The sequence below is a fragment of the Chelonia mydas genome, chromosome 9, assembly GCF_015237465.2.
Source record: "Chelonia mydas isolate rCheMyd1 chromosome 9, rCheMyd1.pri.v2, whole genome shotgun sequence".
Taxonomy (NCBI): Eukaryota; Metazoa; Chordata; order Testudines; family Cheloniidae; genus Chelonia; species Chelonia mydas.
Window position 1 is genome coordinate 54,089,722 of NC_057855.1, and position 14,482 is coordinate 54,104,203.

Genomic DNA, 14,482 nt, shown 5'->3' on the forward strand with positions numbered 1-14,482 from the left:
GAGCTCTCTCCCAGCACTCACGCAGGACCACACACACACACACACACTTCAAAACGCTCCCGCAGCAGCGCTTGGAAGTTTCTAGTGTAGATGTAGCCTTAGCTTCAATGCAACCAGCTAGCCCGTATTAAATTGTCCTCGGATTTCTATTCAATTTTTATGTACAAAATTGCACAAGAAGAAAATAGCAGAATCATCTTCAGGAAGAGGACCCATGAAAACTAACCATTGATCCAGAGAATTTTCATTCTGTCACTACAGTTCATCCCCTGTTTGCACATATTCCTAGTACGTTATACACAATTCTATGGTAAGATGCTTTAAGGTGCAATTTCTTTATTCCACCTCTAGCTTTTATCTCAGCTCTTTGCTTCAGTTTGAGTACAATAGAAATCACATACAGATGTTTTATTTTACATTTTGTATTACTTCATTTTGTGTTAAGCACAAGAATTCTTCCTTTCTTCCAGCAAGGGAAAGAGTCTCCTACATACATCTTTGTTTATCAATTGTATCAATAGTTGCCTTATTTCCAGGAGAAAAATTTAGTTAGAGCAAGTGCATCAAGCATTAACTATTCTATCCTACCAGTTAAATTTGGAGTATTCAACTCTCTATGAAGTGGAAATAATCCAATACTGTATTTGTAGGGATTGATAAGAACTTAACAGGGTGGATAAAAATAAATGATTTTTAAAAAAAAAATAAAAAAATAGTTTTTTTCCTCAAAAAGCATTTTATCAAAAAAATCCGATCTAAAGATAGTTTTAATTAAGGTATCTTTGAGCTATAACGTATCTCATCATGGAATAGGGATTATAAATTCTAATTCTATAGTATGAGACAATATAGTCATGTAATGTTTAAGAAAAGTTTTGTAAATGAGTTCCAATAGTTCATGGATTAGGGACCCAATCTTATGTGGTTCCAGGGGTTTCTGTATAGATTATTGAGGTTAATCTTTCTGTCTACCCAATGGGATTCAGTGCTTAGTCTAGAAGATACCATTAGAGATGCTTAGTTTTGCAGTTCTCAAACTGTGGATTTGTGTCTCCAGAGATAACATGCTTGTTAACAGCAAAAATGGTTCTAAATAAGTAAATAAATAAACAGAGGTGAGAAATAACAGACCTCAACCCTATTGTCCCTCTGCAAATTTGTGTACACAGAGTCAATCCCTTACCTCTCTCTAAAAGCGCAAAGTTTCAAAAACTTCAATGAATAGAAGACTGTTGGGGGCGGAATAGATCTGGACAAGGAGAAAAAGTCTGGAGATAAATGTGAGAAGGGAGGGACAGGTAGTAGAAACAAAAGTGAAACTGTTTGAGCAGCATATTCCAGAAGTCTTGAGATCTTTCTGAGTGTATCCTTCATTGATTTGAGATCTCCCATACCATTCTCTCACTAGAAGGGAGAGCCTATAATGGGAGCAGGCTGTAAAAGAGACCCAGTTTGGGAATATTTTAATGACGTTCTGTACCTGTGGGTAAAACAGGCATGCGTGCAAAATGCAACAAAGAAATGCAAGACCTGGTTGCCCGAATGAAACAACTTCATGAGAAGTGTTCCTTCCCAGGAGGAAGCTGCATTGAAGATGATGAAAGCAACATATCTGAACATGCAGGATCTTCAGGTTGGTCAACTTTTTTATTTCATACTTCTTTCTTAAGGACTGTCTGTCTTCCTTCTGAACTATTCTTGAATTCTCATGTTTGAGCAAAAAATATAGTTGTTACTCTATTTTACTATCATTTTAGATGCAGTTGTTATAAAAAATAGCTGAAATAGGCAAACCTTCCTTTTACGATTTCACCTTTAAAGTAGTACTGAGTGTCAGCTAATGCAACGAGTAATACTAACTGAGCAGTACAGTAATAATAATTAAATAGCTGCATTGATTTATTTTGTTTAGGAGAATCCATCCTCAACATACAGGATTCTGAAGACCATCCACCTTCAAAATCACCATCATTTTCTATAGTTTCAGGATAGCCAATGATAGCGTTTCAGTCACATCATGTATGTCACATAGCCACAGTATATCACCTGTAGCAAAAAGAAAAGTAAAAAGATCTCCATCATCCAGAAACAACCACAGATAAATTTGTGATAAGAACCAACAGATTACAAAAAGAGGTAATTGATGAAAAAAATTGCCCAGTTTGTTTATGCAACAAACTCTCCTTTCCGTATGATTGAGAAACCACACTTCATTAACATGGTTCAGCCATTAAAACCAGGATACAGTCCACCCAACAGAGCAGATGTCGCAGGCAAATTGCTGGATAAAGTGTATGAAAGAGAAACTGAGCAGTGTGCAAAAGGTCTAGAAGGTAAAATTGTTAACTTGAGTCTTGATGGGTGGAGCAATGTCCACAATGATCCTATTGTATGTGCCTGTGTGACAACAGAAGAAGGGAATGTCTTCCCTACGGAAACAATTGATACATCCGGAAATGCACACACAGCAGAATACTTACAGGAAGTAGCAGTAAAAGCTATAACAAACTGAAAAACAATTCAAATGTCTAGTATGTAGCTTGGTCACAGACAATGCTGCAAACGTATCCAAGAGAGCGAAGAGAGTCCCAAGCTAACAACATACGGTTGCAGTGCTCATTTGATGCATCTACTAGCCAAAGACTTCAGTGTTCCAGAAATAAAGGCTAATGTTGTTGAAATTGCAAAATACTTCCGTAACACCACTTTGCAGCAGCTGCTCTGAAAAAAGTGGGAGGAACCAAGCTAACTCTCCCACAAGATGTGTGATGGAACTCAGTAGTGGACTGTTCTGAGCATTATATCAAGAACTGGCCTAATCTGATGACCATTTGTGGAAAAAATAGATGGCACTGTCACAACCAAAGTTCTCAATGTTGGGCTTAACAGAAATGTTGAACACATGCTGAGTACCCTGAAGCCTATTTCTGTAGCCTTGAACAAAATGCAGGGAAATAGCTGTTTTATTGCTGACGCCGTTGAAATTTGGAAGGAACCGAGTGAGATCTTAAAAAGAGACATAAGCAATGACAGAGTTAAATTACAAGCATTAAAAACATGAATGGGACAAGCACCATCTCCAGCTCATTTTCTTGAAAATATTCTCAATACTCGGTACCAGGGTCAAACCTTAACTGCTGAAGAAGGGGAGATGGCTATGACATGGACATTCAGCAATCATCCCTCCGTAATGCCAACTATAATAAACTTCAGAACTAAGGATGAACTATTCAAGAAATATGTTTGCTGATGTTTTAAAGAAAGTCACACCAGTGAACTGGTGAAAATCACTTAAGCACTTGGATTCAGAGACTGCTGAAGTGATAATCTCACTTTTAACAGCACTAGCTTCTTCTGTCGGTGTGGAAAGAATATTTTCTTCCCTTGGACTAATTCATTCCAAATTGAGAAATTGTTTGGGACCTGAAAAAGCAGGAAAGCTTGATTTTCTTTTCCAGATTATGAACAAACAGGAAAATGAAGGTGAAGATGACTGAGTTAGCTGCAGAAGCCAATATTTTAAAATTTCTCATGTTGACCTTGCTGACAGTCGATTTAACTATTTTAGTTAAAAACAATTTTAACAAAAACAAACCTAATTTTAAAAAACTTGAATGTTTAACTAAATTCAAAAATTCATAGGCTTGTTTTGTTAAAATATTATGTTTGCTGTTGAAGAAAAAAATCCAGAATACATAATGTTGTTGTTTTAGTTAAATAAAACAATTTAAATGTCTGTCTGGTGATGTTCTCCTCCTAATACAGCATGGCAAGAAAATCCTCCAAATATTCATGATTAACCTGTTGAATTGGAGATAGTTCACCTCCCAGTGACTTCATAAATATCTACTTCAGTTACCTTTGGTAAATTAAATAACCAAACAACAACAAGAATGCACTTTTATGTAGAAATCCATGATTAAATCGAGTCTTCCTGACCAGAGATTTAAATCAAATCTACCCTGCTTATTAAGAGAGTAAATTGCTTCAGTTATTGGAAGGATTTAAGATAATTTTATCCAGAAAAATCACCTACAAAATTAATGCTAGCTACCTGCCCTTTCTGGAAGTCTGGATTACCATTTAAAAGCAACACTGCAGGGTTGCCTAACAAAAGAGGCTCAGGACACCAATTTGGCATTGCCTAGGGTGGTGTTTATCTGGACCCTGTTAATGGCGTATATGAGCACCTCAGTCTTTAATGGAATTATCCTCACAACACCCTGGTGAGGCAGGGCAGTGCTATTCTCAACATTGTACAGGTAGGGAACTGAGGCAGAGAGAGGCTGAGGTGGCCAAGGACACACAGGGAGTCTGTGGAAGAGCAAGGAATTGAACCTGTTTCTCCTGAGTCCCAAGCTAGCACCCTAACCACTGGACCTTCCACTTCCCTCTTATGGCAAAGTAGTACACTTCCTCCACATCCATCACTGCCCAAGATGTAACCAAATGTTAATAAGAGGCCAGAGATAGGTGCTAAATGCGGTGGCTTTGACAGGTGCTCTCCTCACACCTTGGGAAGCTACGTTAGCACTGCAGTAGGTCGTTGTTCACAGTTCAGGTCTCTCTTTAAAATGGTGTTTTCTGAAAGCACTCCAGTACTTTACTGCCAATCCACTGCACTTCAGATGCTTATTTCTCATGAGATGGCACCCTGTACAGATCCAAAGCCTAGTGAGGTCAATGGAAATGCTCCCATTGGGTCAGGCCCTAAGAGACAAGCCAGACTCCTTTACAGTATAGTTATTTTCTTAACTATATCTGTGCTACTTACCAATGGCAGGAAAGTTCTTTCTGTATGTGAACCAAAGCCGAGAGGTCACATCCAACAGGATCTCCTCCTTCTCTGAAGGATTTTCAGAAATAAACAAACACACACATGTGACATCCCTGAGAAAGGCATCAACCCTACCTAAATCCCACCCCTTAATAACTTTCACTGAAGAAAGTGCCTGGCTTGACAGGAGCAGGGGACTATTGCACGAAGGCCAGTCAAAGATCTGGCCTACAGAGCAGGAGAGGCCTGGGAAGAAAAAACAGGGCCATGTTTGGGGGAAACAGTCTTTACTACTTCAGTCTCTCCTTTCCAATGTTAGTCTTCCCTAGCTTTAAGCATCACAACCCTGTATCTCCAGGCAGGAAAGTGGAAGGAGAGGCTTCCTACAACCCCTGTAGCCAAAAAAAGACAATTTTCTCCAAAAATGCAGCAGGAGTGTCTGAGGGCAGCAGGAAAGGCTATCCTGACAACATGCAGGGGAACACACATCTGCACTAGCAAGCAGGGGCTGCACTTCTGCAGGATGCTACTTAGAAAAAGCTGGGATCACATAAGAGTTCAAAACACTACATGGGATGGTTAGATGTATGTAAAGCCCTCAAGCCCTGAAAAGCACTGTGTAAGTACTAACATGTGAGTGAAGTACCTGTGAACACACTGTATGTTCTCCCCAGTATCCAAACAGGGTCTTTGGTCTCAGGGAAGTCTTCATACTCAAACCTGAGAGTATCATAGGTCAGAGTAGCTGGTGAGAAACAGAAAACACACGCATTGTGGTTTGTTTTTTCCGGTTTAAAATAATGTAAGATATAGTAATACAGGATGGATCACTTCACAATTCCAATGTTATAGTAACATGCCTACATGTTGAGCAGCTGGTCTGAGCTCTGATAAGAGCTCTACTGATCACAATAATAAATACCACCTAACTCTTATATAATGCATTTCATGAGTTGATCTCAAGGCACTTTATAAAGGTGCTCGGTATCATTCCCATTTTACAAATGGGGAAACTGAGGCACGGAGTGGGGAAATGAGTTGCCTAATGTCACCCAGTCGGGCTATTAATAGAGTCAGGAACAGAACGCAGGTCTCCTGAGTCTCAATCCCATGCTCTACCCATTAGACCACAGTGCTTTGATGAAATCAGCAACTGTGAAAAAATTCAAATCAATGAGGAAAAGCTCAGGATTGAACCAAAACGCAGGAATTGTCAAACTTGATCAGACCCAAGATCCATCTAGTCCAGTACCCTGTCTCTGACAGTGGCCAGTATCAGCTGCTTCAGAGGGAGGTATAAGAACCCTGCAACAGGCAGATGTGGGATAATCTGCCCCCTCCCAACATAGGTCTCAACCTGGTCTCTAATAATTTGAGATTGGTTTAAACCTTGAAGTAGGAGGTTTAATATCCTTCCGGAATTTCCAGGTTTGTTATTAACAAACAAGTCCCTTCTTCCCAGAGTAAATGTTTTTTGGTGGTGCAGTGAGAAGCCTAGGATTAAATTAACATGGATACTAAATATCCCTCTCAAAGACAGTCAGTCCCTTCTGAGGGTTCTAAAAATTGCTCCCTCATTAGAATCAAACATGCAAAGGTCTTTGCTCAAAAAAAAAAAAAAAAAAAAGTTTGCAGGGTGGGGGAAAAGGCGAGATGTTCTTTGTGCATGTCACACAATAAGTCACGGGAAACAATGGGAGCTATGCTGAGGCATCCAATCTAGAGGTTGCAGGCTTGTACATGATCCACTCTACTAGTTTCCTTCAAAACATGACCTTGCTCAATACTTCAACATCTGTCTTTTCTAACATAAGTATCCAGCTCTGATTGCGCATTACAAAACAATCCAGCAGTGTAGTCTATTGCAAGGCGTTCCCAATCAGGGCTGTGGTCCTCTCCACAGGAGTGAACAAGCAAGCTGTTGGGAGCTTCTACACAATGTTTTAGTGGAAACAGGGCTCCACTATGTGCCTTGGGAATGGCTGATCTGAGCTCCAAGGAAAATGTTCCTAATAAAAGTGTCAGAAGATTCAGTTCAAATCACTTTTTACTTGCACGTTATTCTTGAATAAACCTGAGCAAGCTACACATCAAATTGTAACAGCTTTACTTAGTTATGCTGTACAGACAAGATATTCTCAGCAGCTATTTTAGCTGACACAAGATTCAATAAATTACCCAGTGATACAGCTGACATGAACAACACACAGCACACTCCATTTCCCTCTAACTGGGGGTGTAACCTCTTAGCTTTCTGGTGTGACTCAGCAGCCATTTCTCAGTCACCACCTGTGCTGCTGATTTCATTGTCCTTCATTCTAATTTCATGAGTAGAATTCTATATACATAAATTCAATTTTTCCTGAACTTAGAAATTGGTGCTATCACCAGTGCATTTAGGGCTTGCCTACACTTGAAGGTTAGTTTGGATTAAGTTAGGTTATGAATTTAAAGCATAATAGATATTTGTGAACACCACTGTGTAGAGAAGCCCTCAGCCTTGCTAAGTGTTATCCCAGTTTTACAGGTGTGGTCAATAACTCCTCTACAGTTTGTGCTAAGAAAATATATTAGCACACAGAGGGTCACAAAGAGATTCTACTCCTCCTTTTAGCCATGTAGGTTAATCTATATTACATTCAGAAAAACAAGACAAACAAGATGTTTTTGTCAATGAGACCCCACAGATCTCACTTAGATCTTCTGCCCCCCCTGGTCTTTCTGAACTGGGAATAGCATGATCTGAGTGTCAAAGGGAAAACAAAAGCAGCAGAAAACTGCCATCACTGGGTTAAACTGTAGTTTTCTTTAAGGAATGGGGCCCTGTCTACATAAATGGGGGACTAATTCCAAATTAACACCTGATTGGACAGACAAGCAAGTAGATTACCTGTACCAAAGTTCTCAAACTTTTTCACAGTATGGACCACATCTTAATAAAGATAATGGTCTCCTCTTCCCATTGGCTACATCTCCCCTGCAAGCACAGCAATTCTTTACATAGGAAAATATTAATATGATGTAGCAGCTAGGATTAGATCCAGACCCATGTAACAAGGCAGATTTTCAGAAACCACCAACAGTCCACACTTTGGTTTATCTTCTTTCACCTTCTCCTTACTACAACCAATTGATAATTGTGTAGACAGACAAGCATTGATAGCACAAAGTCCTTGTGTGTTTGGTGCTATTTCTGACAGATGGTATTTTCATAAGCCTGTATTTTCGAGTCAAAAAATAACCTTCTCCCTTAGCTCCCCCATCCCCCCCGATTCACAGGCTTATTTGCCACCCAAAGGTGGATTTATTATTCAGTTTCGCATAACTCTGTGCGGTCGCTTGAGATAGTCTTAACATTTTTTTATGTTAAAACACTTTTCAGACAAGTTTTAGAGCTCATTACTCAAAGATGGCTTATTTTTAGATTTTCAAACTTGCCATGGATCAAACACTCAGTGAAAATACTTGTTTAAGTAAATTGGAAAGACGGGGACTGCATTTACATAATACATGACTCTCAACTTTGTCCCCCTTTCAGTCAGCAATATACACCACTTCCCATATATCTCAAACACTGCATGTTAGCTGGTTCAGATGGCCAAGTTAAACTTTGCCTAGAGGGTCTCTCTTACTGCTCTGCTGCTCTAGAACCAACCTGCACCCTGGAAAGTCATCCCTCTCCCTTCTGCCCCCACATTTATTTGAATTTCCAATCAACAACATTCAATTCAAATTTCACATGTTCTGCAACTTTCTATTCTACAAGGGCCACGTGATTTGAAGCTGGCAGACTGGTGAGTGAGGGACCTGCAGGGCCCGCTCTGATTCAATGAAAGCTGCCATGGGAAGAGGCTAAGCAGGTCTACTGGATTCCCAAGCTACACACTACAGAACGCAGTGTGCTCAGGGAATCCAAAGCCTCAGAGCACACAAAATTTGATTTGAACACAGTCACTATGCACGCCGAGGATGAGAGCTCCAAGGCCCCACTCCCGCAACTGGATCTGTGCACACAGTTCCCTACATTGGCATGGAGCCCCAACTGGACTCTCTGAAGATGCAGGGGTTCACCCATGGAGATCCAGCTACACAAGTAGAACCTCAGACTGCACACTCAACAGATGTCAGTCAGATACACCAGCACGTCTCTTGCTTATTAAAAAAGAAAACACAGGTAATCAAATGTGAGACATGACATCCATTCAACAGCAGTGTCAAGAATTTACATGCAAAAGAGTCAAGATAGTCAAAGTTATGGTTCCTAGTGAGTATAATTATGACACATGGCACATCATAATGGGCATGCTAGTGCTCCAGGTATATTTAAGGTTACCAGAGCATTTTCACTATAAACCCCATTTTCAGGTGATCATAACTTCCCAAAAGTTCCACCCATTGGGCTGAAATTCTGCAGACCTGGTTTACACCCAAAGGCAAATATTACATTTGAACAAAACAGTTCTGCTATTTGAGAGTATGAGAAGAGTGGGAAAACATACATGAACATTTCAGAGTAGCAGCTGTGTTAGTCTGTATTCACAAAAAGAAAAGGAGTACTTGTGGCACCTTAGAGACTAACCAATTTATTTGAGCATAAGCTTTCGTGAGCTACTGCTCACTTCATCGGATGCATTCAGTGGAAAAATTCAGTGAATTCATCTTGTTTCCAGTCAACAGGCACACTAGGCTAAATGCAACCAAATATTGTGATTTTATGTGCAATGATGTACTGGTCAGGGAGCCTGACTGGAAGCCAGTTTGATACCCACAGCTGTAGAATTCTGGTTGTAATACTACTAGCACTGAGGAAGAAAAATAAAGGCGGCAGAAGCCCTGGAGCACAGGAGTTCTGGGTCCAAGGTGGAAAATAAGCAGAGGCTGAATATCTTAGGAGAGTATTAATCAGAGTTGGATATGGAGTCCTTCACCAGTGGGTCAGTGGCTTACATGTGGCCCTAAAAAGAAGGGATCAAAATTACCACCCTACGATGGCAGTCAGATGATTGTTTGCACAGAGTTAGTCTCAGTCCATTTCCTCATGGATACTTGCCCAAATCAAAAACCACTACTGCAATTGGCCTTAATTGTCTTCCTTGTTGGCATTCTGAGCAGAGAAGGCAAGAAATGAACAGTCATGGAGAGCAACCAACCATTTCACTCTGGAAGTGGTATCTCCACAACAGGGCTGCAAAATATTACCAGGACAGTGGAGAAAGACTGTATAGCCAACTGCTCTTGCTGTACAGTGAATTTCCACATCCAGGGCAGTCAAGCCAACATCACTGAAGCAGTGAGGTGCCCTTTTCCATTACCCCAATTACAAAAGAAACTAGAGAAAATTGGAAGGAGGAAACTTTTCTGAAGTCTGTAAGCTAGTATACTCTATGGCATGCATCAGGCCACACACACACACACCAAGCTGCAGAAGAAAGAAGGGTGTCCTGTGGAACAAGAAATGCTGCTTCCAGGGAGTGGTACTGATGATTGACCAAGTTAATTTCAAATGCTGAACCATTCCTAACAGGAGCAGACTATTCCCACTCCATGCATACACTCAGCCTTTCCCAAACTGCCATGTATAACGTGGGGTTGTGGAGGAGGACAGTGTTCTGTTTCAATTCAAGGCACTTTGTTGGCATTAAAAAGTTATGTAAGTGTTGCCAAATATAAAAAGCCAAACCTTAGGACTCTGTCAGAAACAGACAATGTATCAAGGATCTGCAGTGTGTTTGAAGTTGTAGCAGGTTTCAGAGTGGTAGCCTGTATCACCGTGTTAGTCTGTATCTCCAAAAAAACTGAGGAGTACTTGTGGCCTTATTGGGATCCAGGAAGTGGGCGGGCGAAGCTCGCCCACTGCTAAAGGATCCCCCCCCAGCCTAAGGGGGAGATCCACAGGACCTGGGAAACCAAATAATTACGGGGGACAACTAATGAACAACAGGGACGGGAGTGCGGTCAAAGGGTCAAACGAAGGGAACCGGATGGGTACACCGAGCAGAGAACCCCGGACAGCACCCACTGCTCCTCAAAGGCATCAAGGGAGTCAGTGGACGCCGCCCAGAGGAACTCTGCCCGGAGGCGTGAACGGACAGAGGATTGGAAATAGGCCCCACAGTCGCAGGAGACTCCATCGGCCAACCTCCTCACCCTGGTTTTATAGATGGCCACTTTAGCCAGGGCCAGGAGGAGGTTGACCAGGAGGTCTCACGACTTAGTGGGGCCACGGACAGGGAGTGCATAGATAAGGAGGTGAGGAGAAAAGTGCAACCAAAACCTAAACAAAATATTTGTGAGGAGCCGGAATAGGGGCTGCAACCTGGAGCACTCCAGATGGACGTGCGCCAGGGTTTCCCTCACGCCGCAAAAGGGGCAGGTGTCCGGGATTGGGGTGAACCGCGCCAAGTACAAGCCCGTGCTCATGGCCCCGTGAAGGAGCCGCCAACTGATATCCCCGGCGGGCCTCGGGACTAAGGTGGAATAGAGGCTGGCCCATCGGGGCTCCTCACCCTCTAGAGGTGGCAGGAGGTCCCACCACTTTGCGTCAGGGCGGGACGCGAGGGTGGGGACACGAAGGGTGTGGAGCACGAGCGTGTAGAGATGTTGTTTTGGCACGGTCTGGAAACGGACCGGCTGCAGCTTGCGTAGCCGGCTCATGGTGAAGGGGCGGGGGGGGCGGGGGGGGCGGTCGGATCCACGGGCCCAATGAAAAGGTCCGGAGGGCCTGGGGTGGAGGGTGGGCGGGGCGCGCCCTCTCGCAGGACCCGGTCGAGGTAAACCCGAGCAGCGGGCAGCAAAGCGGCCCTCACCTCCTGAAGTACGCGCAGGGCAGTACGAGGTCTGGAGAGCCCCATGCGCTGAGCGAGCGTCAGGGGATCCAGCCAGTCTCCCCGGTCGTAGTTCAGGAGGTCTCTGACTTTGGTGACTTCTGCCAGGACCAACCTCTGGCGCACCGGGGGGGACTCCGCCGCCTGCACACGGAGCTGGGGGTTGTGTAGTAGGGGCTCCACGAGGAGATCTTCCTCCACGGAGGCCGCCAGGGACCTGGTCGCTGCGAACAGTTTCCCGGTCCGGAGGAGGTCCTGGTAGAAGACCGGCAGCCCGGAGAGGTCTCGCGGAAGACCCCTCGGATGGAGATAAAGGAGCTGCCGGTCATATCCGAGCCCTCGGAGGCGGCGCAGGAAGGCGTGCGCCAATATGCTCCACGCCGGACTACCTGCACCATAAAGGAGCCTCTGCAGGGCCTGGAGGCGGAAGACATGGAACTGAGTGCGGAGACACTTCAGGCCCTGCCCTCCCTCCTCCAGGGGTAGATGGAGAACCCCTGCAGAGACCCAGTGCAGTCCTGACCAGAAGAACTCCAGAATCAATTTCCGGAGGTTGGCCAGGAAATCCGGGGCCGGAACCAGGGTGTTGAGCTGGTAGCAGAGCATGGACAGGACTAGTTGATTGAGCACCAGCGCCCGCCCTCGAAAGGACAGACACCGGAGTAGTCCTGTCCATCTCCAGAGCCGCTCTACCACCCTGCCCTCTAAACCGTGCCAGTTCTCCAGCAGAGACGGATGCGTGGCAGAAAGGTAAATGCCGAGATAGAGCAGCGGACCCGCGCTCCACCGGATGGCTTGAAGCACGGGTGGGAGGGAGCTCGCCTGCCGCCAGTCCCCTACCACCAAGCCAGATACTTGTGGCACCTTAGAGACTAACATTTATTTGGGCATAAGCTTTTGTGGGCTAAAACCCACTTCATCGGATGCATGCAGTGGAAAATACAGTAGGAAGATATATATACACAGAGAACATGAAAAAATGGGTGTTGCCATAACAACTGTAATGAGACCAATTAATTAACGTGAGCTATTATCCACTGCATACATCCGATGAATGGATTTTAGCCCACAAAAGCTTATGCCCAAATAAATTTGTTAGTCTCTAAGGTGCCACAACTACTCATTGGTTTTTTTGAAGTTGTAACAGTGTCCACTGCTGATCTGTTATCTGGGTGCTACATGACAACATGCTATCCCTCCTGTCTTTCTCCTACAGTTAAGTTTTCCTCATCACTTTAAGAGAAAATCTTGTGTCCTTCCTAATGCAAGCCACTTCCCTTCCTCTAATTGCCACAGGGAGCGTGCATGGTTGAGAGGGTATCTTATACATATCATGCTTGACACATCCTATGCCAAGTTCTGCAGAACTTTTTCATAACATGGACCATATTTTAATAGAGACTGTCCTGTGGACATCTCTCCCCATGTGAGCATACAAGGTTGATGGCAGAGATGAACACATTCTAGCATAACAGTAGCCCTCATTTTAGCTTTGCCCATGTCTCCACTGAGCTTAAAATATTTATGTTGTGAGAAAGAAAACAGGGAGACCTGGAAAAGGAGGGTACACACAGAAACCCTGACATGCTGGAATGGGGGTCACAGAGAACCCCTGGCATGGGGAAGGGATCAGGTTACAGGGAGTCCCTGAAATAAAGGGGGATGGGAGGATGAAACACAGGCACTCTCTTATAGGAGAGAAAGTAGTAATGCAAAGAGCCTCTTACTGTGTGTACTAAGCTTGGTCTACAGCTACTACATTGATAAGTGTGGTATAAGAACCTATATAGAAGAGAAGTAAAGTGTATGACCTAGAGTATTTTTAACTTTCAATGTGAGTTAGCAGCAAGATGTGAGAAAGCATCACCATGGGATCAACTAGCCCTGAATGAACAATGGACCACAGTTTGGGACCCCACCTGCACATCCCCTGCCTTGGGGATCCCCAGCTCACACCCCACTACCCCCACTTCCTGCCTTGCTGATCCCTACACGACCTTCCCCTCAACCCCTACCAAGGGAACCATCAAGGGAGATTGACCAGCCTACACCCCACCCCAGGGCCTCCCTCCCACACACACCGCCACCTTTACTCCCCCGTGGCGAGTTGGGGGAGAACACCGGCGCTCAGGGAAGCAGGGACACAGCCAGCCCGACACACCGAGCGGCGGGGCGGGGCGGGGCCGGCCCAGAGCTCTGGCAGGGGTCCCGCCGCCGCTCACCTGCGTCCATCCTGTGACTCCTGCCTCTAACCAGCCCCAGGGCCAAGTGGGCTGCAGCTACTGCCTCCTCCACATACACACAGGCCGCAGCGTAGCCCGTCCGCTCCTGACGAGGAGCCCAGCGCGTCCAATCAGAGAGCGGCTCACAGCGCTTCTCAGTCGGGATAGGTCGAGAAGGGAGCTTGCCGCGTTCAGCTGCGCCGCACCGCTTCCTCATCCATACGGGGGCCGCCATTTTGCTGTACGGAACGAAGGATTCAGGTGAGGTGGAGTCATTTGGCACCAGGCTGAAGCCGGGGTCGGGGAATGAGCAGGGAATGATCTTTAAATGCTTTGCCCATTACCGGATCTCAGCCCTATGCGCAACCCCACCCTACCTACCCGGGGCAGGTGTGATACGTGGGCGCCGCCATCGTGTAGTACGGTCAGCAAAACCCCGCCCCCTGTTTCCAACATGGCTGCCTCAGTTGAGCTTCATTTGAACCCTTCGATTCTCCCATTCCTATCCGCTCCCCACAAGCTCAACCCTCGCCTCAAAGAAAGACCCAGTGAGGGCACAGAGAGGGGTACTAGGAAGTTCTCCTCTGCGGAGACAGTGGTGTACGGCGGTGCCTCGACCAAAATGGCGGCGGCCTTATGGTGGTCGCCATCTTTGTTGA

The 14,482-nt window shown here is 44.8% G+C and overlaps 2 protein-coding genes across 4 annotated transcripts in view; one reads left to right on the plus strand and one right to left on the minus strand.

Annotated features, from left to right (window-relative positions):
- The window catches only part of DTYMK (deoxythymidylate kinase), a 54,486-nt gene extending 52,973 nt beyond the window's left edge, over nucleotides 1–1,513 (plus strand). Inside the window, exon 6 of the mRNA XM_037908072.2 lies at nucleotides 1,496–1,513. The gene's annotated coding sequence lies outside the window, so the exon portion shown is untranslated. The remainder of the gene's footprint in view (nucleotides 1–1,495) is intronic.
- The window catches only part of ATG4B (autophagy related 4B cysteine peptidase), a 46,498-nt gene extending 32,054 nt beyond the window's left edge, over nucleotides 1–14,444 (minus strand). The window contains exons 1-4 of one of the 3 annotated variants that reach the window (XM_043522452.1): nucleotides 14,205–14,444; nucleotides 13,824–14,062; nucleotides 5,424–5,522; nucleotides 4,775–4,846 (exon numbers count right to left, since the gene is read on the minus strand). In XM_043522452.1, the coding sequence (XP_043378387.1) occupies nucleotides 4,775–4,846; nucleotides 5,424–5,522; nucleotides 13,824–14,062; nucleotides 14,205–14,236 (442 nt within the window). In that variant the 5' untranslated portion in view covers nucleotides 14,237–14,444. The remainder of the gene's footprint in view (nucleotides 1–4,774; nucleotides 4,847–5,423; nucleotides 5,523–13,823; nucleotides 14,063–14,204) is intronic. The other 2 variants (XM_043522454.1, XM_043522453.1) reach the window with 2 other exon arrangements.
- Nucleotides 14,445–14,482: the final 38 nt, after the last annotated feature.